At 54.8% G+C, this 22,330-nt stretch overlaps 1 protein-coding gene and 1 long non-coding RNA gene across 5 annotated transcripts; one reads left to right on the top strand and one right to left on the bottom strand.

Annotated features, from left to right (window-relative positions):
- Positions 1 to 12,663: 12,663 nt before the first annotated feature.
- On the bottom strand, positions 12,664 to 20,897 carry LOC101282129 (ficolin-1). 4 transcript variants are annotated; one of them, XM_049711460.1, is made up of 9 exons: positions 20,745 to 20,897; positions 19,280 to 19,393; positions 17,746 to 17,808; positions 17,248 to 17,283; positions 16,440 to 16,472; positions 15,874 to 16,001; positions 15,246 to 15,375; positions 14,236 to 14,415; positions 12,664 to 13,141 (listed from the first exon to the last, which is right to left on the bottom strand). In XM_049711460.1, exons 1-9 carry the CDS (start codon positions 20,845 to 20,847, stop codon positions 12,894 to 12,896), a joined length of 1,035 nt encoding a protein of 344 aa, XP_049567417.1. In that variant the 5' UTR covers positions 20,848 to 20,897; the 3' UTR covers positions 12,664 to 12,893. The 4 variants fall into 4 exon arrangements, with proteins under 4 accessions (XP_049567417.1, XP_049567419.1, XP_049567418.1 ...); XM_049711462.1 differs by having other exon boundaries at positions 14,236 to 14,370; XM_049711461.1 differs by having other exon boundaries at positions 17,755 to 17,808.
- Positions 15,373 to 16,970, top strand: LOC125964839 (uncharacterized). The gene is made up of 3 exons (XR_007478118.1): positions 15,373 to 15,782; positions 16,201 to 16,285; positions 16,391 to 16,970. It is a non-coding gene; the product is annotated as an uncharacterized LOC125964839 (long non-coding RNA).
- Positions 20,898 to 22,330: the final 1,433 nt, after the last annotated feature.

Raw genomic sequence — 22,330 nt, 5'->3', positions numbered from 1 at the left:
ACGGGGCCACAGCCGCTCAGCCAGGGGCCCCGATCGGTCCCCAGGACAGAAGCTGTCAAACCGTAAAACACGATGGTTAGTGTTAGATGCAGGATTCCGCTGCTATAAAATGATACCCAATCATCTCTTTCTTTTCTTGAAGACCTGGTTCCTTGAGGTCTTGGCGGGATGACAGTTCCTGGAGGGGTGCGGTCTCTTTGCCAGGGAGCACATAATGCAACTCTTCATACGTCAGTCCCAGGCTCTGCTGCCCAATCTTCGAGAGCAGCAAAGACCTCACCTGCACGCCCCAGGAGCCACGGTCAGGATTGTGAGCTGGTGCTGGCGACTCTCCTAGGCACCCTCCACCTTGACCTGCCCCTACGAACTGCGTTTCACAGGGACTAAGCCTTCAACAGCGGAGAGGTGCCCACTGCCTCCGCTGGAAAAGGCAGGACAGGAATTTGATCTTGTGTCTCAGCCTTTCGGTCCTAGAACCAAGATTTTCCTGGAAAGGACCCTCCCTTCCAGAAGTCCTAACTTTGAAGTTATAATTCATGTTGTGAAATTAAATCTTGAGAAATTCCTGTTGAGAAAAAGCTTAATTTCTTAAGTGCCCCGTCATTATTGCGGAAGGTAAAAATAAAACTATCAAACACAGAAACAGGCTTTGCTTGGCAAACCAGAAACTTTTTTAAAGTGTTATGTATAAAATCTGCTTAATTGAGAGATGGGCTAAGAGTTAAAAAAGACAATTTTTAGAAACATTTAATGGGACTGTTGCTGTAATTTATTTGCAAACACTCTTGCTTTTGGGACTTGCTAAGACTTTTTTTTTAAGTACTTAGGAAAATGAGGTCCGAGGGATTTGGGGAGCAAGGGGGCTGAGGGAACTGACCTCATGTAATAATTCACTTGCATTTTATGTGCATCCACCTGTATACAGTGTGTGCTTGGACACGTGGGGCCAAGGGAAGGTGTAACCGGCTGGTGGGCACCTGAGGAACTAGGCTGCGTAGGTCACTGTAGGCCAGCCGGCTCTGGGTGGCCCTGGGGAGAGAAGCTTCTGGTCCTGCTTCCTCTGGCCCCCTGTGAGAGCTGGCTCCTGCAGGCCAACCAGAGCTGTCTCAGGGCCGCAGGCTGCCCCCCGCAAGCAGGGGTTTGGGGCAAGGTTGGAGCCTGGGCCCGGGCCAGGCATGTCCCCTGGTCTGGGCTCTCCCCATCCGTCTACTGGCCCTGCCCTGCCCTCCTGCTTCTCCAAGGGCTTGGTGTCTGTGCTGGCAGAAGGGAAGGCGTAGGACTGGGGGGTCCTGAGCAAAGGCCTCAGATTCTTCACTGTGGTCTGGGAGGGCACAGGCCCAGCCTGGGGGGGCCTTGCTCTGGTGGCAGGGACCCCTGATGATTGGTAGAGAAATGTGCTTCACCGAGACACCATTTATCTGGAAGGTCCTGACAGCCCACCCAAAAATCCCGGCTGCAGCGGGGAGGCGGTCGTCCAGATGCAGGTGAGCAAGGCTGGCCTACATCTCCAAGAGACGCCCCCCTCCTTTGAAGTGACAACACCTCCGGGACAGGGCGCACCCCCTCCCCTGGATTTCCATTCCCCACAGCATCACACACCCCTGTCCCCTCCCCTTTCTACTCTGTCCCTTGACAATTCCTCCCAGACTCCAGTCTGATTTCTGGTTCTGTCTACCTTACACTCTCCCCATGGGAAGAAGGCCCCTTCTCCCGTCCAGCGGGGGTGGCCCTATGGATGGAACCCTTAGGAACCCCCATCCCCACACCCAGTGGCTTTGGGGCTCTTGACACAATTGTTGCTCTTGTCTGGCCCCCACCCAGTTTCCCCTCCAGTCCAGGCCAGGCTGGGGGGCCGAGCCCGGGGCTCTGCGGGCTCCCCGGCCTTGGCACTGGTGACCACCCAGCACCTTGGGCTCCCTGCCCTGGCCAGCTGTCAACACAGGTTTATAGGGCCTGTGTTGGCCACCCAGTACTGTCTGTGGGCTCTGGGGCTCGGGACTCCCAAGGTGAGGGGTCCCAGAATGGACCTGGCCAATCTCAAGAACTGGTAAGTTTCTGTTTCAGCTGGTGAAGGGCAAGGTCTTTGTGTCCACACAGACCTGGACTCCCTGGGCTCTGCCAGGTCCAGGCGGTGTGACCTTGGGCCAGTCACTTGACCTCTCTGAGTCTTCTTTGTCACATGACTCGGGATAACAGGGTGGGTTGGAGGACCTCGTGGAGTGAGGATAATAAGTGAGCAGCGTGGGGTCTGGGACGGACCGAGGGGTCAGTGACCGGGGGCGTGGGCATCGCCTGCATTTCCCCACGCAGCTGGCCGTGACTCCCTCCCAGCCGCGTCTCTGCCTGCTCCAGGGCTGCCCTCCAGGGCCTGCCCACCGCCCCCCCCCACCCCCCCCGCCTGTGCCAGGCCTCAGTTTGCGGTGGGTGTTTCACAACCTGGGAGGTGGAGCCCGCTGGCTGGTGGCTGGTGGAACCTCCACCCCCCCACCCACAGTTTCCCTCCCTGCCCCTCCGGCAGCTGGGCTGGCAGCTGCTCCGTCGAGGGTGTCGGGAGCTGTGTCCCCGGGGCCCCCGCTCTGCTGTGCGCACAGACCCAGGACAGGAGGGCGGCGCCGTCGGTGGGCGGGGTTCTGGCAAAGGCTCTGTCCTTCTATGGCCTCTGCGCACACCCGCGCGGGGTGTGCTCTGCGGGGTCAGAGCTGAAGCCTTGCTGTCTACCTTCTTTGCCATCAGAATCCTCCCCCTCTCTGCTGGCATTAGGAACATCACCCCTCCCTCCAGCAGAGCTGAACTTTGGGAGCTGGGACTGGCCCCAAACCCCGAAACCAGCCTGACACTCTTGCCCTGGCCACCGGAATCCACTGGTCTCGTGCCCCTTCACCTTTCCTTCCCCTGAGGTTACAAGTTTTTCCAACAATCCCACGCCTTAAGAGCTATTTACCAGAAAAGGACCTGGAAGGGGCCATCTGGTCAGTTTCAGGCTCCGCTGGGTCCAGATGGAGCACGATACTGCTCACCACAGATAGGATGTTGTTTGGGGCTGCATTAATGAAGGCATAGAGCCTAGAACCAGGGAGGAGAGAGCCGTGCTCCTCTCTGCACAGGTTGGTCCACACCTGTGCCCTGGGGTCTGAGTTTTGCACTTTAAAGCAACCAAGGAGGGGGTATCACCTAGGATGGGATCAAAGAGCTGGGAACGACATTCTTAGAAACGGTTGAAAGTGGCAGAGAAGAGGACAGCCTGCCACCAAGCGAGAGCTGTGCATTGTGGGAGCGTGACCCCGTCCCCAGAGGAATATCACTGCCCTGGACCCCTGGGGCTCACAGGCCCCTCTCCCATCCCTTCCTCCCCCTGCACCCAAAGTGCCCTTTGCCCTATGGCTTCTGTCCTCTCCCTGTAGCCTCCGATCAGGAAGAGTGAGGTGACCACCTTGTCCTGGTCACCCTGGGTCTTCCCGGTGACCAAACTTCCCACATCCTGGGAAACCCCTCAGAGCTGGACAAACCAGGAGGGTTGGTCACCCTGAGAGGAGGCTCAGTGGCCATTAAAACTGCAGCCCAGCCACTAGCAACAGAGCAAAAACCCCAAACCTGGACCCCCTTCCCTCAAGGCCAGGGAAGGCCTTCTCTTTGCTCCACTAGAGCAGTTCTAATTGCTTAATGAAGAAAGACAGAATCCAGCCACCACCTCGCCATCCCTCAGGAGGCGTCTGCGACCGCAAAGCCCTCTTTGGCGGGCAGGTGAGGCCATCTGCTCTCTGAAGGAGCTCCTGGTCTAGAGGGGGCATCCTACAAACGTCATAAATTAAAGACTCAGGCAGTGGGTGACACGCAAGGGACGTCTGTGTTTCTTTCTTCCAGGCCCAGCCTGAAGCTCTGAGTCCTTACAGGAGTCAGCCTTCCGTCACCTCCTCACTGCCTGCCCAGCCCGGCTGGACGTCCACATTCATAACAGCTACAGATGGAATGTTGACAGACGTCATGCAGCCTCTTGCTGGACCAGCCCTAGAGACCCCGGGCCGCCTCCCAGTCGAGAAGCCCGAGGCCCTCAGCACACATGCGTGTGCCCTGCACTGCAGTGTGAGGGCTGCTTGTCACAGCAGCTGTCATCCCGGAAGTCTTGAACAGAAGTTGCATCCTAAGAGCAGTGCGACTGCAACCAAGTCTCAGTGGGCGGCATTAGCCTGGCAGCCAGCGCATGGCGTCGAGGGCGAAAAACCTTGTTTGATTCAAGGCCTGCTTCTGAAAACTTGGAAAGCAGTCCCATGGCGTGTCCTCTGGGGCTCCGAGGACAGATCCTGCAAATCCAGGATTTCAGCGGCGTGTGTTTCTGTGTTGGCTGTCTGAGGAGGCGTTACAAGAAAAAGAAGAGCTTAGGGAAGACCCGAGCCATTTGCAAGCAGCAAAAAATAAAGTGTCCAGGAATTTGGGGTATTACCGAGTTGGAAAATCCCCGAACAGCTCTAGACCCCAAACAATAAGAGATGGACTTTTTGAAAGTCCTTGAGTTCCAACGAGCAGTGAAGTATATATAGATATTTTTTGGAATAGAGCTACTCAGCCTCGGGAGTGAGAGCCTTTCTGCCCAAGCCTGGAAGCTCTGAGCAAGCCTCCCTAAGATGAGAGATACAGGGAGGCGTGGAGGTGAAGCAGCAAGAAATGCAACCTGAGACGTGCCTCAGGAAGGAGCAGCTGGAGTCCGGGGCTGGGGGTGTCTGGATCGCTGCAGGGCTGACCCGCCCCCGCACGCCCTGTGCGACCAAGACAAGTTTGTATTGCATTACAGCCCTGAGATATGAAGTTGTATATTAAATAGTCAGCTGTCACTTACCTTTACGAAGAGGTGGCCTAGGTGAGGGATGGGGTGCAGGGAGGGGAGGGGGGAACCCGCAATCTCATCCTCGTCCTGAATCCCACTCTGGGCTTTGAGCCGACTTTGCCTCCCGTCAATTTCCTATCCATTTCTTCCGCCACCCTTGAGCTACTCAACTTGGTTGTCATTGTCACAGTGACTCATGAGCCATATGGGTGGGGGGCGGCCAATTATCTGATTCCTGGAGCTTCCCGGGAGGCTGCAAGTTCTACCCGCCCACCCCACTCTGTGGCACAAGTCCCAGTCAGGAAGCTGGGAGAACCAGGCACCATCTGGGAACGTCCATCTGTCCCAAGGGAGCGAACACGGCCCTCCCAGAGTCCTGCGCCTGCAAGAGGGGTGTCCTAAATTCGAATTGGGGTGGGAATAGAAATCACCAAATCTTGGCACTGGAAGCGAGGCGCAGCTGCTCCGGTCCACACTTTCACATGGAGCGAGAACCAGCTCCTCTGCAGCCCCGATGGGTGCCCGTTCCATCTTGCCCTAAAGACCTGCGGGTGTGGGAAGCTTGCCGTCGCCTTGGACGACTCGTGCAGCGAGGCCAGGGGCAGCTGTCGCGACGTCGGGAGCACCTCCTCCTGTGGATTTGGCCCTGCTTTTCCGTAGAGCCCTTCCTTGGAGGGGGCCGGGTGCCCTGGACAGCAGGACGTCCAAGTTGTTTCCCCACCACCTCAGAAAGGCCTTATCAGCTGGTGACCGAGGCGTGGGAACCAAGGGCAGAGCGCATCTTCAGAAAACAAAACAAAAACCACGACTGTCCGGCAGGCTGGGAGGCTCTCGGTGCAGCGGCCGAGTAACTAAGCAGGACTTTCTGGGTCTGACAAGCTTGAGCGCTGCGAGCGGCCTGGGCATCTCCCGGTCGCTCAGCTGATAACCTGTCTGGCTCCACCACTCCTGTGTCCCTGGGATTCTAACCCAAATGTCTTCCTGTTAACTAGCTCAGCTCTGATGCCCTGTAGCACCACTGTCTCCTTTCACGCAAGCTCTGCTCTGATGGGCCAGACGGCCCAGGGCTTTCATTTGCTTGCCCTGAAATCATCCAACAGCACACTTAGCCCTGAAACTAGCATATCAGTGGGTCCTAAGCCCAGCTGTCCCTCAGAGCTACCTGGGGAGGCACTTAAAATACAGATTCACACATGGAAACAACCTAAATGCCCATCAACAGGTGAACAGATAAAGAACGTGTGGTATATTTATACAATGGAATATTACTCAGTCATCAAAATGAAATAGTGCCATTTGCAGCAACATGGATGGACCTAGAGATTGTCATACCAAGTGAAGTTAAGTCAGACAAAGGCAAATATATCGCTTATATGTGGAATCTAAAATATGACACAGGGCTTCCCTAGTGGCGCAGTGGTTGAGAGTCTGCCTGCCGATGCAGGGGACACAGGTTCGTGCCCCGGTCCAGGAAGATCCCACGTGCCGCGGAGCGGCTCGGCCCGTGAGCCATGGCCGCTGAGCCTGCGCGTCCGGAGCCTGTGCTCCGCAACGGGAGAGGCCGCAACAGTGAGAGGCCCGCGTACCGCAAAAAAAAAAATAATAATAAAAATAAATAAAATAAAATATGACACAAATGAACTGATCTACGAAACAGAAACAGACTCAGAACATAGAGAACAGACTTGTGGTTGCCAAGGGTTGGGGGAGGGATGGAGTGGGAGTTTGGGGTTAGCAGATGTAAACTATTATATATAGAATGGATAAACAACAGGGCCCCACTGTGCAGCATAAGGAACTATATTCAATATCCTGTGATAAACCATATTGGAAATGACCATAAAAAGAATGTGTGTGTGTGTGTGTGTGTGTGTGTGTGTGAATCACTTTGCTGTACAGCAGAAATTAATACAACATTGTAAATCAACTATACTTCAATAAAATCAATTTTAAAAAATACAGATTCAGGAGGCCCATCTCTGACCTGCAAAAGCAAAATCTCAGTGGTGATGCCTGGAGCCTGTATTTTTTGAAGTTTCCTGTTGATTCTGAAGATAAGCCATGGTAGGAATTGCGTGGCCGCATGTCAAGTGGACAGAGGTGACGACCAAGCGTGTCCCCAAACCATGTCCAGGCTCCTTGAGCCACATGTCCCCAGTTTCTCAGTCAATCCTCAGAGCACGGGCAGGAGTGACCCAGAGGAAAAGGGAAGTCAAGTGTCGAAAAAAAATCCTGAATTAAGATCTAGTTATTACAGTGACTTTTTACACGGCTTACACAGATAATTTTATGGTGAAGTGGTTTATGATTTTAGTCTTTCACATACAGTGTCACGTCCTAAAGAAAAGTGCACACACTTTGAATCCGTACGCTCACCAGGAACTTACTTCTAGAAAACCCCACAGATGAGAGAAAGCTGTGTACATGGATGTGCTCATTCAACGTTGTGGCCACGAAACACCAGCTGGAATAGAAGTATTCAACCATAGGACTGATGACCATTTCCTCAAATGAATGTTCAGTGACGATTTAAAAATGCTTAACCAGCAAACTCCAGGGCCAGGAGAAAATAACTCGCGTCAGAAGAGAAAACTGTACATTCAGGCCCTCACTTCCAGTAATGACGGATTAGACAATGAGCACCACACTTCCTCTGAAAATAAATTAAAAGCTGGACAAAGTTCAGAGGCACTCTTCCTAAGCGTTAAAGATGGCTAATTGCAAGGAATTCCCAGAATAAAGTCTAGCGGAAATAGAAATCGGGTGGCTGTATTTGCGGGTATCTTCGCCTGGGGTCGTTTGCCAATCCTGGGAGGCTGGGCAGGTGTTTTGACAGCTTAGCAGAGGAAAGGGTTTTATTATTGAACTGGAATAGAGGTCAACAGAAAATATCCGGACTGAATGTGGAGGGGAAAAAAAGAATAAAAATACAGAAAATAGCATGAGAGACGTGGAACACGGGGGAAAAAGAGGCTCATGTGTGTAACTGAAGTCTTTGAAAGAGTGGAGAGAATGGACACATTCAAAGAAAATCCCACGCAGGCACATCGTGGCAAAAAAGGGAAAACCTTGTAAAGGGCCAGAGGGAAAAAGTCACGTTCCCTTCAGAGGAGCAACAGACTTTCAGCAGAAAGAATGGAATCCGGAAATACATGTTTAAAGTGCTGGAAGAAAATACCTGCCAACTTAGGGTTTTACACCCAGTGAAAATACTTTTTGAATGTGAGGCAAAGTAAAGATGTTTTCAGAAAACAAAAAAGGACAGAATTCATCACCAGCAGACCTATGTCAAAAAATATATATATATATGAAATGAAAGGGGGTTTGTTGGACAGCAAGAAAGACTGAAAAAGAGTTGGAAGATGGGGTAAGAGCTACATCATGGGTGACTATGGAGAAGAGCATGGAGGTTCCTTAAAAAACTAAAAATAGAGCTACCATATGATCCAGCAATCCCATTCCTGAGCATATATCCAGACAAAACTCTAATTCGAAAAGATCCATGCACCCCAGTGTTTACAGCAGCACTATTTACAATAGCCTAGACGTGGAAACCATCCAAATGTACATCAACAGATGAATGGATAAAGAAGATGTGGTACATATATCAATGGAATATTACTCGGCCATAAAAAGGAATGAAATAATGCCATTTGCAGCAACATGGACGGACCTAGAGATTATCATACTAAGTGAAGTAAGTCATAAAGAGAAAAACAAATATCATATGAAATCGCTTATATGAGGCACCTAAAAAAGTGATACAAACGAACTTATTTACAAAACAGAAACAGACTCACAGACATAGAAAACAAACTTATGGCTACCAAAGGGGAAAGGGGGTGGGGGAGGGATAATTTAGGAGTTTGGGATTAACAGATACACACTACTATATATAGACTAGATAACCAACAGGGCCCACTGTATAGCATAGGGAACTCTAAGCATCTTGTAATAACCTATAAGGGAAAAGAATCTGAAAAAGAATATATATATACGAATCACGTTGCTCTACACCTGAAACTAACACAACATTGTAAATCAACTATACTTCAGTAAAAAAATAAATATTAAAAACTTATATATAATCAAAAAAGAAAAGCGAGAATGCAGATAGGTCAAGAGGAATATGGGCTGTGCAACCCTGTAAGAGCAACGTCTGGTGGGGTGTTAAATAAAGAGATAAAGTGTGTGCCAGACACGGTGACACAGGAGGCAGGAGGGGCAATGAGCTGACCGGGGCTGAAAGACCCTCCAGGTCAGTGGTAGAGGGACTCGTTTGTCTTGGTCCGTAAGAGGGCAGGGGTGGACAGGGCGTCTCAAACACGGACTCCACAGGAGTAAGGGAAGAGCCTCCACAGCGTAAGCTGGGAGAGGGGAAGTTTGGGTAATAAAAATATTCACTAGTAAGAGAAAAGGTGATGAGAACAAGGCTGGGGGAATGACCCCACATGCGCTGAAACCTTGCTGGTGGGGCCCCACCTCCCCTCCTGCTCAGGAGAGGGTGCTGGGAACCAGACTTGGGGGATTTCGCTTATTTGATCCTCCCCCAGGTACCAGCACGGAGCTGTTCGAAACATCACTGAGTTTTGATGATTTGAGTTTGAGAGGCATTTGTGTTTAGGAAAGACTCTGCTTTTTAAAATTAAGGTTTGGTTTCCAAAAGCTACAGATTCAAAAACTTAGCCTAATAGTTTACGTTTGGCATACAGATCTTGTTTTTCTATTCATAAGGCCTGCAAATCTTTTTTTTTTTTTTTTTTTTTTTTTTTTGTGGTACGCGGGCCTCTCACTGTTGTGGCCTCTCCCGTTGCGGAGCACAGGCTCTGGACGCGCAGGCTCAGTGGCCATGGCTCACGGGCCCAGCCGCTCCGCGGCATGTGGGATCTTCCCGGACCGGGGCACGAACCCGTGTCCCGAACCCGTGTCCCCTGCATCGGCAGGCGGACTCTCAACCACTGCGCCACCAGGGAAGCCCAAGACCTGCAAATCTTAACAGTCGCTTTTAAGGGTCTTTGAATACGACAAATCGAATTCATTAAACTTTCAAAACTTTGAATGGTGATAATAAGTGTAATATATTCAATTCCTTCTTGGGCATTTCAAAAGCCTAGTGGACAAAACCTTCTTAGTACTAATTAATTTTTAGAAATCTAATGATTTCACTTAGAAATGCAATGAGCCCGGAGTTTCTTACATATTCCAGTACTGTGAATAAATGTACCAAGCTTTCCAGATAACATTACAAGACTAAGTCAATGAGTTAATGACATATTTAACTTTGGATTTATGAGACTTTCTTTACAACAGGCCAACTTCTTTAAACGTCATGAGACTATGAGATACCAAACCTATCCAGATTTCTTAGTATGAAAGTCATAATTCTATGGCTTTTAGTATATGAATCATTTCTAGACTTATAATCTTCCTGGGTTTATAAGATGCTTACCTACTGAGGAAGAAAAGTGTAGTTTCAACTAGCAGACTTTACTTCTGTTGAGAGACTGTGGCCAGGACCTGGTGGGGTCTGGTCAATCCCAGGTGGGCTGCAGGGACCTCTCCTCAGTTACTGAGTCAATGACCGTGGACGTCAGGAAAAGATGTGCACGTTGCCCACATCCCTGGATCGCGGGTGTGCCCTCTCTTTAAAAATGGTTATAAAATCGTGAACGTAACATGTACACAAAAGTCTATAAAATGAAAAGTGTAGTCTAGGTATTTTTATTATCGTGTGGCCCACATGCTTGTCATCACCACCCAGAACCCCAAAGGCCATCTGTGGCCCTTCCCAGTGACCACCCCATTCCACTCCAAGGGCAACCACTTTCTTGTTTTCCTGGTATACGTTTACCACCTAAGTAGGCATCCGAAACACGGCAGGTCATTTTTGCTTAGAAAACAGTTTTGTACAAGGTGGAGCCAACAGTACATACTCTCGTGAATCCAGCTTTCTCCGCCAGCTGCTGCGTCGTGCTCTGTCCGTCCTGCGTGTGGCCGTAGCTGTCCAGTTAGCACTGCTGCGTGGCTTTCTAGTGCGTGACTATCTTTGCATTGCTATCTGCCTTCTTCCTGACGGGCCTTTGGGTGGATGACAGGTTTTGGCTGCTGTGAAGAGCTTGGCTATAGATATTCTTGGCATGGCCCCTGGGGCACACAACAGTTATTTCCACGTCAGGCAGTAGAATTGCCGGGTTATGGGAATGCGTGTCTTCTACTCTAACAGTTGATGTCAAATACTTTTCCAAGTTAGTGGCATCAATTCGCATTGCTACCAGCAGCATATGAAACCCCCCTTACCCTGCAGCATCCCTGACATTTAGTGTTGTCAGTTTTTCACATTTTAGCCGTCCCGATGAGTGTGTCATAGCATCTCGTTTTGGTTATAATTTGCATTTTGCTGAGAACCAACAAAATACAGAAGCTTTTTATAAATGTATTGGTCCTATGGATATCATTTTTTGTGGAGTGTCTGTTCAAATCTCTTAACCACTTCTTACTGAGCTATTAAAATTTTTTACTGATTGGTAGGAGTTCTTTAAATATTCTCGGTATGAGACCATGGTATTTTTTAATAGGCTGTGGTAGGCAGAATAATGTTTCCCCTGCTGAAGATTTCCTGCCCTAATCCCCAGAACTGGTGAGCATGTCACCTTACGTGGCAAAAGGGACTTGGCGGGTGTGGTTAAATGAAGGATCTTGTGTTGGGGAGATGGTCCTGGGATACCCAGGTGGGCCCAGTCGCATCACGTGAGTCCTTCAGAGAACCTGTTCTGGCTATACCCAGAGGGAGATGGGACCATGAAAGCAGGGTTGGAGTGATGTGCTGTCGCTACTTTGAAGATGGAGAAGGGGCCGTGAACCAAGGAACGTGCCAGGGACCTCCAGAAGCTGGAAAAGGTCAGAAAACAGACCCTCCCCTGGAGCCTCCAGGAGGAACCAGCACTGCTGACAGCTTGCTTCCAGCCCAGTCATACCCACGTCGGACTTCTAACCGGCAGAACTTTGTGATAACACGTTTCCTTTGTTCTTAAGCCACTAAATTGTTGTTAATGAGTAGAGACGGCAGTAGAAAACTAATAACCTACGTGTGACCAAGGGATTCTATCCCTCTGTGACTCTCCTTTTATTTCCTACGGTGTCCTTTGATAAACAGAAGCTTTTGATTTAATGGGGTTGAATCCATCAATCTTTTCCTTTATGCCTGGTGTTTCTGAAGTCCCAGTTAAGAAACCTCTCCCCGGCCCGAGAGACTGAGAAAACTCTCCTTTACCATCTCCCGTCAGGCTGTTCGCTTTGCACCCTGAGGTCTACAATCGCCCCGAAGCCGAGGGTTGTGCGGCGTGAGGCCAGGCCCCTCGGGGTTTTGTATGGTGTGTGGACAGCCAGCTGCCCTTGCTCCGCTGGGTGGACGCAGCCCACCCTGTGGATCTGTGTTTGGTGTTTCAGCTGCTTTCCAGGGAAGCTGGCCCAGAGCACTGATTGAAAGCGGGAAGGTCCCTATTTAACTCCTCCCCCCCCTTTTTAATGAGAGTTTTCTAGTCTCAGAGTGACTTGTTTAAAGATGAATGAAGATGCTGGGACCAACATCAGGAAGAAGCAGGTGACTTTGGGTGAGGGAGGGGACATCCCCCCCAACCCGTCGATGAAATTAAGTGGGAGCTTAAGGCTGGGGGCTGATGCTCTGTGGAACAGCCACTTGCCCTCTAGGAACATCAGTGGTTACATCTGCTGAATGGGCTCCCTAACTCTCCCTGACTCGACCACAGCCCCTGCTGTGGATGGGCTCTGGGAAAAATACTCAGAACAGCTGATGTTCGAAGACGCAAATGAAACCTGGGAGGATATCTGCCAGAAAGCAAACAGCTTTAACACGTGATCCTTCTGGTGAGGCTGTGGGGCACGAGGGTTCGGACCCTTTGATGAGAGAGAAGGGGCTGGGCAAGCAGGTCTTGTTCAGCAAAGGGGCGGCGAGGGAGCATGTGTGCTGGCCTTCGCTGGGGACTGAGTGGGGTTTTGGGAGGCCGCAGGCAGGGGGCCCGGGGAGGCGTGGGGTCGGGCTGCGGGCCCCGCCCACCTAGGTGAGCCGCACCTTCATCGTGGTTGCCTTGTAGCTGTAGTTGTACCCCCTCCACGACCTCCAGTTGACACCGTTGGCATAGCTCGTGTGCGGCCCCCCGAGGTAGCGGCCGTTCAGGTTGGACGAGTGACAACTGTTGTACCACCAGGCCCCCTGGAACTGCACTGCACAGTTAGAGGAACTCTTGTCGTTGTCTTGGTCTTTGGTGGAGAAGAACTGGTCCTTGTGGGGCGTCAGGGAATCACCTGCTCAGGAGGGAGTGGGGGTATTGCTCGGGCTAGAGGGAGCCTGCCCTGCCGCCTGCCCAGCGCCACCTCCCTCTAGAGACGTGTGAGCTGACGCCCAGGGCGTCAAGATCCTGCCTCACCCTGGGGCAGATGGAGCCACCTGGCCCAGGAGCTCGGCCCCAGGGTGCATGCCTCCCTCCTCCAGCCTCACCTGTTTCCTCTCGGCTCCCCCAAGACCACCAGGACCCGCGCCGTCCTCTCCCCTGAGGTGCCCTCCCTTCCCCGAGCCTGCATCGCTTTTCTGGGCTTCATACCCACTCCCTAGGTTGCGCGGTCATCCCAGAGGGACAGCACGGCCTCATCCCGGGGCCCCCTGCTCCATTTTCAGCCCTGGGTGTGCAACTCACCCCAGTTCCTGTAGCACCCCACTGCCCTTCTCACCCCTGCCAGACCCTCAGCTGTACCACCTGCAGCATGGAGAGGAGGGTCCCTGCCCTTCTCCTTCCCTGGAGGCTCAGAGGAGGCACGTGTGGCAAAGGGGTGCTTGAAGGCTCCCATTAGCAATACTCCCCCCCCACGCCCCGGGAGGACCTTGCTCTCTGCAGCTCTGGTTCAACACAAGCAGACAGGCTCCTAGCACCTTTCCTGAAAGAGTGCACACTGGGAATTCTCAAGAGGGTGCGCCATAAGAGATGCCTCCCCACATCCTGTGACCGGGGTGTCTTTTTGGCAAAGAACATCCCACAGGGTTTGTGTTCCGTGGAGCCCAGTTTGGGAATATGGCTCTAAGGGCTGACGTGAAATGAACGGCCTCTTCCAGGTGTTAGCAGGGAAAGGGGTCAGTGACCTCAAGCCCCACTCAGAACAGCTCACTGCTCTGCAGACACAGCCTTGGGAGCGGTAACTGATGGCGTCACTGGTCCCCATGCTACAAAGAGACTCAGGTACCTTCGTGTCTGCATCCAAAGACGGAGAACCTGGACCCAGGAAGTGGAGCCCCAGCCCAGGGTCACTCACGGGAGACAGAGCCAGGTTGCTAAGCAGGTCCTCTCTGCTTCCCCAAACCCCGCGCTGAAGCCCAGGCCACTGCTGTGCCCCGCGCGGACTCTCACCTGCACTGCCCCCGACAAAGGCTCCCAGGACCAGCTTGTACTTCTCTGCCTCACCCGCCATCTTGAATGACTGGTACTTGGCAAATTGGTGGTTGCCCTCAAAGTCCACGAGGTCTACCCGCAGCTCGCTGCTTCCTGTTGGAGGTGGGTGCTCAGGGCCCAGCAGAAGGGACCCTCTGCCTACAGGCACGGGGGGTGGGAATGTGGGCTTTAGGGGACGTCTGAACTTGGCATCGGGACAATTCACCGGGAAGGTGTGAGAGGCTGGGCTGGTGGGAGGACCTCAGGGATGCCTCCCTGTTTTCAAATAGCTCCCCTGCTGCTCCATCAGCCATGCCTGAAATTCCACAGTCAGTGGACCTGGATGGAATGAAGCCTCGCTCTAGTGGGAAACCCTAAATTCTCCTGCAAATAGCTGTGAATGCCACGGCAGGAAACCTCTGTATGTGTCGTTTCTTCTGCAAGGATTTCAGGCACATGAGTGGACACCGTCAAGGTTGCCATGAGGGAGTGGAAGGATTAAGAAAGGATTTACAGGTTTGCCGTTGAACTCAGGACCAGCTGTGAAGCTGATTCTGTGGAACGGAGAAGTGGGGTGAGGGGGCCTGCGTGGGGACCGCCACATGCACTGAGCGGGAGAGGCAAGGGAGGGGCTCCGTGGGCCTAAGATCCCAGTTTCAAGGAAGGACCAACCGTTGGAAGTGGGAGAAGGGCCACCCCGATCCAGATGGCCTCCCCCTCACTTCCGACTCTCGGGTTCTAGACACGATCGGTCCCGAGACCAGAAGTCGTCTTCACTCCAATAATCCACCTGCTCCAATTTGAACACTCAGACAGTGTAAGAGAATACACGTCCTAGGTTCTCAGAGTAATAACCCCTCCTGCTGTCACACGTGACCACCCCGGGGGCCAGGGGGAGCAGGGTCCTCTGGCCCACATGGCCCAGGGCTGAGGTCAGGGGCATGTGCATTTCAGGCACCCCACCACAGAGCCCCCGGCCGCGGCCCTACCCTGGGCGGTCAGGGCGTGGATGTTGTCATTCCCCAGCCAGAACTCCCCCAGCTGGCTGCCGAAGCCCTGCTTGTACGCGGCCCAGTCCCGGTAGAAGTCCACAGAGCCGTCGCTCCTTCGCTGGAAAACCTGCACACGATGGGGAGGGCTGGGGAGACGGGGCCCCACTGCCGTCCCCCCACAGAGCACCCCGGCCACGCGCGGGAGCAGCGCTGGTAGCTCACCGGCATCACAGGCTGAGGACCAGAACGTGGGTTTCATCCAAGAGCCCAGGGGCAGCCGGGGACACCCACATGGGCCAAGGAGGAGACGGGCTCAGAGAGGGCAGGCGGCAGGCCCAACGCCACACAGCTGGAGAGGAGCGGGCACCTCCGGGCCTGAGCCCCCAGCCCTGAGCCACGGGACTCCTTCCCATGTGGGCCCACAGCCCCCCCGACATTTCTGATTCTCCCGACCTCAGTGAAAGGAGGGGGCAGCCTCTGCCTGGAAGGAGTGGACGGTCTCACAAAGGCCACTAAACAGTGCTCTGCCACCAGGTGAGGCTCCCAGGCACGCCCACCCCTGCCAGGAACCCCACGGCCATCGCTGGGTGAACCCCACGGCCATCGCTGGGTCCCCCCCACTCACGGTCCACCCCCCGCCGTCCACGTCCATGTCACACAGCACGGTCAGGGGCCGGCAGTCGGTCAGGTAGATGGTGTGCCAGCCGCTCAGAAAGTGTCCCCTGGTGAGCAGCTCCTTACAGGTCCGAGGTCCTGGGAAGGGAAGCCGGGGAATGGACGCCAGGACAGGAGCTCTGGGCGGGGCAGGGGGGAGGGAGAGGGGGCAGGAGGGAGAGGCAGGGACACCTGCCTGGGGGAGGTGGGCTCTGAGTCCTGGGACAGAGACACGGCCCCCAAGGCCACCCGGCTGTGATGGCCAGGCCCCGTCGACCTGGCCATCCCCACCTCCCAGGGCTGCCCCCGCCTAGTCTCCTGGGCACCTGGCCTCCTCCAGGAATATACTCGAGTTATCCAGGCAATGGCTGCCTATCACTCGGGTAAGTGGGGAGTAAGATATGTGCAGAGAGGGTTTTATCCTTGGAAGGTGGAACCTGAGTCTGTGCAGCTGGCCTTCTGGTCGACCCCCCCTCACCCACCCCCAGCAGGAGCAGGTCCAGGCGGAGGTGCGGGGGTCGGCGTGTGCGCAGTCACCTGTGGCACAGGAGTGAAGCTGCCCCGGCTCTCCTGTTGTGGGGAGCGAGGACATGCACGTCACATGTCTGGAAACAGCGCCCCCACCCCTCAGCCCCGTTGCTCCATGAACACAGCGTGGAGAAAGGAAACCATTATCCAGCTCTTTGCAGGACTCTCAGCCTCCAGCCCTGCGGATCAGCTCCTAGACTCAGCATCCCTGGGCTTGCTCGGCCCCCACTGCATCCGGCCTGCCTGAGGGCTGGCGGCCAGCACCGTCCCGCGGGGCCCTGGCTGGACCGCCGTGCCGGCCACCTCGCCTGGCCTTCACGGCTCACGGCGGTGGAGGTGCAGCGCCCCCAGGCCTATCGCTTTCCACAGCCCATGTCTCCAGCACAGCCTCTGCTTGTGGAAAGTACTGGGGAGCATTTGGGATGTGGGTCTGGGCCCCAACCTCACACTTTGTATTTGTAGCCAGAGCATGTGACTGTGTCTTGGCGTTTTGCCTTTTCTTGCTTTTATAAATTTTTAAATAAATGAGCATAAATCAGAGCATTATAAGCAAAATGTCCAAAATCATGTAGCAAAGCGGTATCGCCAGTCACCTGGGTCCAACTCCGGAGCCTCTGGGCTTTGAGCGCTCACCAGCCGCTGACAAAGCAGGCCAGGCTCAGAGGCCCCTCCTCCCGCACCCATCTGCTGCAGGGACAGGGCCAGGGGTGTGGTCTGAGTTCCTCCCCCAGATGGTGGTAGCCGTGACCGAGCTCTCCGGATGCCCCAGCCCCCTGCAAAGCCTGCCCAGTGACCCCAGGGAGGCGGAGGGGCTCACCTTTCTCTCCGCCTGCGCCCTTTTCCCCTCGGTCTCCTGGGGAGAGACAGGAGAGGCACAGGACGTCTGGTCAGTGGACATCGACCCTCCGCTCTGGAAACCACCCAAGTGCTCACTTCCTCGGGAGCTGGGGCCTGGGGGGCGGGGCTGAGGCTCTGGGCACCACACGTGCGTGCTCCGCGGCCCACGCTTTTCCAACGCCTGGGTCTCAGCCGGGCGAGTTGCGGGGGGCGGGCTCAGAGGCCTGGATTCTTCCCTGGGTTATGAGAGGCTGCTCTGGACCTGGGGCCCCGGACCCGGGACCCAGTTCACACGCTGTCTCGAAGCTCTTTGGAAACAGGAAATAGGACAGGTGCCTCTCTCACTTGGCCCCCCTCCCTCTCTCTGTCTCTCTCCCATCTCTCTCTCCACCTCCCCCCTCTCGCTCTCTGTCTCCATCTCTCATGTCTCTGTAGACAGGCCCCGGGGTCCTGCTCAGGGGTCCTAGCTCTTCATCACCTTTGGTACCTTTGGGCCCGGCCGGCCCTGCCTTCCCAGGGACTCCGGGAGAACCTCGCTCTCCTGTAAATTCCAAAGATACATCATTGAGGAAAAGGCAACCTGAAGAATTCTACTTGAGCATCTCTGCCCTAAGGATACAGCTCCGACCCTCCCATCCAGCTGCGGTATCCTCAGGGTCACTGCCCTGGGACGCAGCCCGAGGGTGACAGCAGGCGGCGAGGACAAAGCGCTCACAGCCCCCCGGTGCCGACCGGCCGGCGCGCCCAGCTCGGGCTCCAGGGAGCCAGCAGCGATCTGGCTCCTGACCACCTCAGTGTAGCAGCCCAGGTCCAGGCCACCGTCACGGAGCCCCCCGGGGGCCTGGGACCAAGAGCACATCCTCAGAGACCCTGTCACACAGGCCCCTCCGGCCCCTTGGCTCTGGGAGGGAGGCGGGGCCCTGCCCTGTGCTCAGTCCTGGACGCAGGGGCGGCCGGGCGCAATTATGCCTCCCTCTGGGGTGGTTCTCTCTCCACCTCCAGAGAGGAGGGGTCGGGAGCCACGAGGCCTCCCAGGTCTGCGTTACTGATGTGAGCAGGGGGCTAGGACCACCCAGGGCCCTGCCCCTCCTCCTGAGCGCTGAGGGGAGGGTCAGGAGAGGCGGCCCCAGGCTTAGCCAAGGCAGCAGGAGTGTCTGCCGGCAGGCTGCCCTCCCCGGGGAGTGTGGGTGTGGGGGGTGGGGCCGAGGGGGCGCCGGCTCGGCTTGGGGCGGGCCAACAACTCCCACTGGTGGGCAGCCGCCCCAGCCCGGCCCCTCCTCCCAGTGTCCCCCCGGCAGGACCCCCAGCCTGGAGCCCATCGTGGTGAGCACACGCAGCCCTCCCATCCCCAGGAGCTGCCCTGGGTGCCCACGGCCCCTGAGCTGGATGCCTCCCAGGACGTGAGAGGCTGGGGACCTCCGAGCTGGCCCTGTGTCCGGAGCCCTTGGAGCACCCACTCACACACAGGTCCGGGGCACTCACCCCTTGAGCTGCGTGCACACCTGCCCTTCATACCAGGCTCGGGGCCCGAAACCCCACAAGGGGGCCACCACGTCGACGGGAGGGCTGTGGAGCGCTCGGGGGCCTTCCTACTGCGTTGAGGTCCAGCCCCACCCTCCCTGCTGATGGCTGACTGCTCTGAGCCCCAGTTTTCTCATCTGCGGTACAGACAGAAAACGCTGGGGCCGCAGTTTTCAGGTGAGAATACCGGGGTACGCGTGGCTTGGAATCTGGCCCACGGCCACGTAAAGGCAGGGCTGGATCGAGGACCGGGAAGCCGGTGTTCTATGGAAGTGGACCCCGATGTGAGCTCATAGACTAGCTGCGACCAGCCCCCTCCTCAGGGAATGGCAGATCCCGGTGGGCCTCAGGGGTCGCTCCTGACGCCAGCTCTGAGCAGGGTCGTGACCCAAGCTCCCGACCTGAGACCCTCAGGGGGCAGTGCCCACCCAGGCTCTAATTTGAGGAGAGCCGGTGCTCAGTGACCCCCATGCCCGAGCGCAAGCACATACCCTTCTGTCCATTGGCGCCTGCCTCTCCTTTGGGCCCTGCGGGTCCTGGCAGCCCCGGGCAGCCTCGGAGGATGGAGAGCTTGTCGGAGCCCTCCAGACCCACCAGCTTCACCTCTGCAGAGAGACACAGAGCACCAGTCAGGGAGCTCGTCCTGGGCCTGAGAGCCCTGCAGAGCCCGTGACAGGCCACCCGAGCCACGGGGATCTGCCACGCGGCGACCTCAGCCTGGGCCCTTGGCTGTGGCCCGAGTCACCCGTCTCAGATGAAGGGTCAGCCTGGCAGTGAGTTTCCCGCCTCTGGTGGGCACTGGTCAGGTGTGGAGGTGATGCAGGGCAGAGCCCTGGCCTTGTGGTCCACCCTGCCTGAGCCAGCCTCCCCACAGCCTCAGTGCTGTGTGTCCTTGGCCAAGTCACTCAACCCCTCTGAGCTCTGTCCCTTCGGTGCCCAAGTGGAGACAGGAATAGGGCTGTGGGGAGGATTAGATTAGATAATGCAGAATTTAAACTTCTTAGTATAATTCATGGCATTTTAAAAGAACCTCATAAACAGTGAGTGCTTTCACTAAATAACCACAATAAATATTTAAATGACTTGGGGAATCTGGGTCAAAGTAACATTTTCACCCCCAGACCTTGGACTTTTGACCATAGAATTCCTGAACTGGAAGGGGTCTGTGTAGGTCCCCTGGAGAGGGGACACATTTGATCCAAGGACACAGAGCAAACTCCAGTAGAACTGGAACCAGAGATTCATTTCCTTCTCAGAAAAAGATAGTTAATTTTGTTGATTTCAGAACTGAAATATCGTCACGAGAGACAACTTAGAGGATGTGGGAATCAGCTGTGCTCTCACCGGAGACACAGGCAACTGTCGTTTCGGGGTCTGTCTCCAGCTGCGACTCTCTCACAGGGGCAACCTTATGCTTTCCCCATAAATACGTCCTCCACTCAGCGGGAGGCTGGTCTGTCCTCAGGGACATCCTCTTGCCAGGTGTGGGCCCCATCCACCTGCGTGGGATCGGGAGGGAGACCACAACCCCCTCTTAGACCCAAATCTGCCGAATCGCACTCTCTGGGGTAAAAGCCAGAAATCTGCACTAGCAAACCCCAAGTAAACGTGGGAGCCCTTGGATTAGAACATCTTCCAACATCCTTCTGAAAAGTCCAGGAGAAGACGGAGAAAGTGATGGGCATGGTCCTCCTAGGTGGCAGCGTCGAGACCTGGCCGGGAAGCTCGTGGGGAAAATCACAGGCTTGAGAGTTGGACAGACCTGGGATTAAATTCCTGCTCCCCCCCTCTGACCTGTGTGACCTTGGGCCTGTGGTGTCCTAGTCTGCAGATGAAGTTGAGCTGTTGAGTCTTCAGAAGAAGATGCCTACGGAGGGTTTAACCCTAGATACTATCTGTGGTCAACGAGTGGGTAGTTACCAGCTCTCAGGGACTGGAAATTCAGGTCCATCTCACCTGGACAGGTGTCTGCAGTCTGGGCGGCCAGGGTCCTGAAGCACAGGAGTAAAAGGAGCTGGCCGGTGGGCCCCAGGGCCACGGCCACTCCACTCAGCTCCATGTCCTCTGGTCTCTGACCTTGCTCTTGTGAGCAGGGAAGCCAGCCCTTGCCTGAGCCTGTGGGGGACACCCACTTCCTGCGGCTTCTTTGGTTACACCAACAGGAGGTACCAGTGATGGCAAAGGGTGTTTCCTTCCTGCTGGGCCCCACCATGCTGCCCGCTGAATCAGGCTTACTTCCCCTGGCAGGATACTCTGTTCCCAGTCGAGAGAGCTCCCAGGACCCCTCTGTTGGAAAGGGTCTGCCTTCTTTGTGGCTTAAGGAAAGCCCAGTCCCCCAGACTCCCTCCTCATTACCCAACTACACCCAAACAACACTCTGAGACCTTGACTGGGGTATAAGGAGGAGTTGGCTAGAGATGCTCCTTCCCTCGCCTGACTTCCAGAATATTCTAATGACTGAGGCAGTCCTTGAGCACTTAACACAGCGGAAGAGAAAAAAATTCCAAGCACTTCTTATGTGCCAAATACTACTTATGCCAGCCCCATTCGGAAGACACTATTATCTAAATGTCACAGGTGGAGAAACTGAAGTCACACGGTAAGAGCCTGACATTACCTCGAGTCTGTCTAGTGCTCCAAGGACCACTGGGTCTGGTCATTACACCGGAAGGCGAGGCTATGTCTTATCTCCCCCCAGATCCCAGAGGCCATCCTCCACATCTTGTACTATGATCGCCCTTAACCGGGACATGTGGTGGGCATTCCGTAAAGGGCTTCTGCAGATGTGTAGAATGTCACTAAGGAGAGTAGGAAGAGGACAAGAGGGGAGGAGCTGAGCGTGAAACTCTTCTGTGGTTTGATATTTTTCCTGGCCAGTGTTCGTGGGCTGGTGTCCCAACCACACCCACTGTCCAACTAGGAAAGAAGCCGGGGATGGCCTGACCAGAGGTTTAGCAACCACCTCTATGGGCACTGGAATGACACTAGACTTTGCAAATTTTTGTGAGGTGGCCCCAGCCCACGGAGACTGAGGGAACAAAGAGGTCGTGTTGCCTCAGGCGTTGCATTGCCTCAGGCACCGCTCAGCCTCCCTGAGCTCCTGGACAGGGCAGCCTGTCCCCAGCATGGGCCTGGATTTCATCTGTTGGAGAGGGGCCCGTTCAGGGCTGTTCACCTGGCCTTAGTCAGGACAGGGAGAGAGGCAGCCGGTCTTCGTCCTTCAACCCCATCTGCCAGTGACAACCCCCCACCCCGATCCTAGGGTGCTTCCTCTTTTTCACGTTGCCAATAGAACGGATGCAGGTGAGATGTTGACAGCACACTCAGGTGTCACTTTAATGTTCCTAAGAGTATGTGGGTCTAAGAACACAAAAGAATGCAGGACTCTGCCAAGTTCAGGTATCTTAAAGCGGGATCAGTCAAGGTCATTTGACTTCTGACAATGGCAGGTGAGGTATTTGGGGCCATCTATCCTCATAAAGACAAACAGACAAAACATTAAAAAAGAGATTTGCCTGAAGGCATAGTCAAGTGAACCACGT

The sequence above is a fragment of the Orcinus orca genome, chromosome 6 (assembly GCF_937001465.1).
Source record: "Orcinus orca chromosome 6, mOrcOrc1.1, whole genome shotgun sequence".
NCBI classification, from domain to species: Eukaryota; Metazoa; Chordata; class Mammalia; order Artiodactyla; family Delphinidae; genus Orcinus; species Orcinus orca.
Note: the sequence above shows the minus strand (reverse complement) of the source record. Positions and strands in the feature narration are given on the sequence as shown.

Bases quoted from the DNA above. Each gene is read 5' to 3' on its own strand.
- LOC101282129 (XM_049711460.1), bottom strand. From the start codon at position 20,847: ATGGAGCTGAGTGGAGTGGCCGTGGCCCTGGGGCCCACCGGCCAGCTC. The intron at 17,809-19,279 runs GTATGTGCTTGC...TGGAATTTACAG, and splicing joins AGGCGCCAATGGACAGAAGG to GAGAGCGAGGTTCTCCCGGA. The intron at 16,002-16,439 runs GTGACTGCGCAC...TTCCCTTCCCAG, and splicing joins GCTTCACTCCTGTGCCACAG to GACCTCGGACCTGTAAGGAG.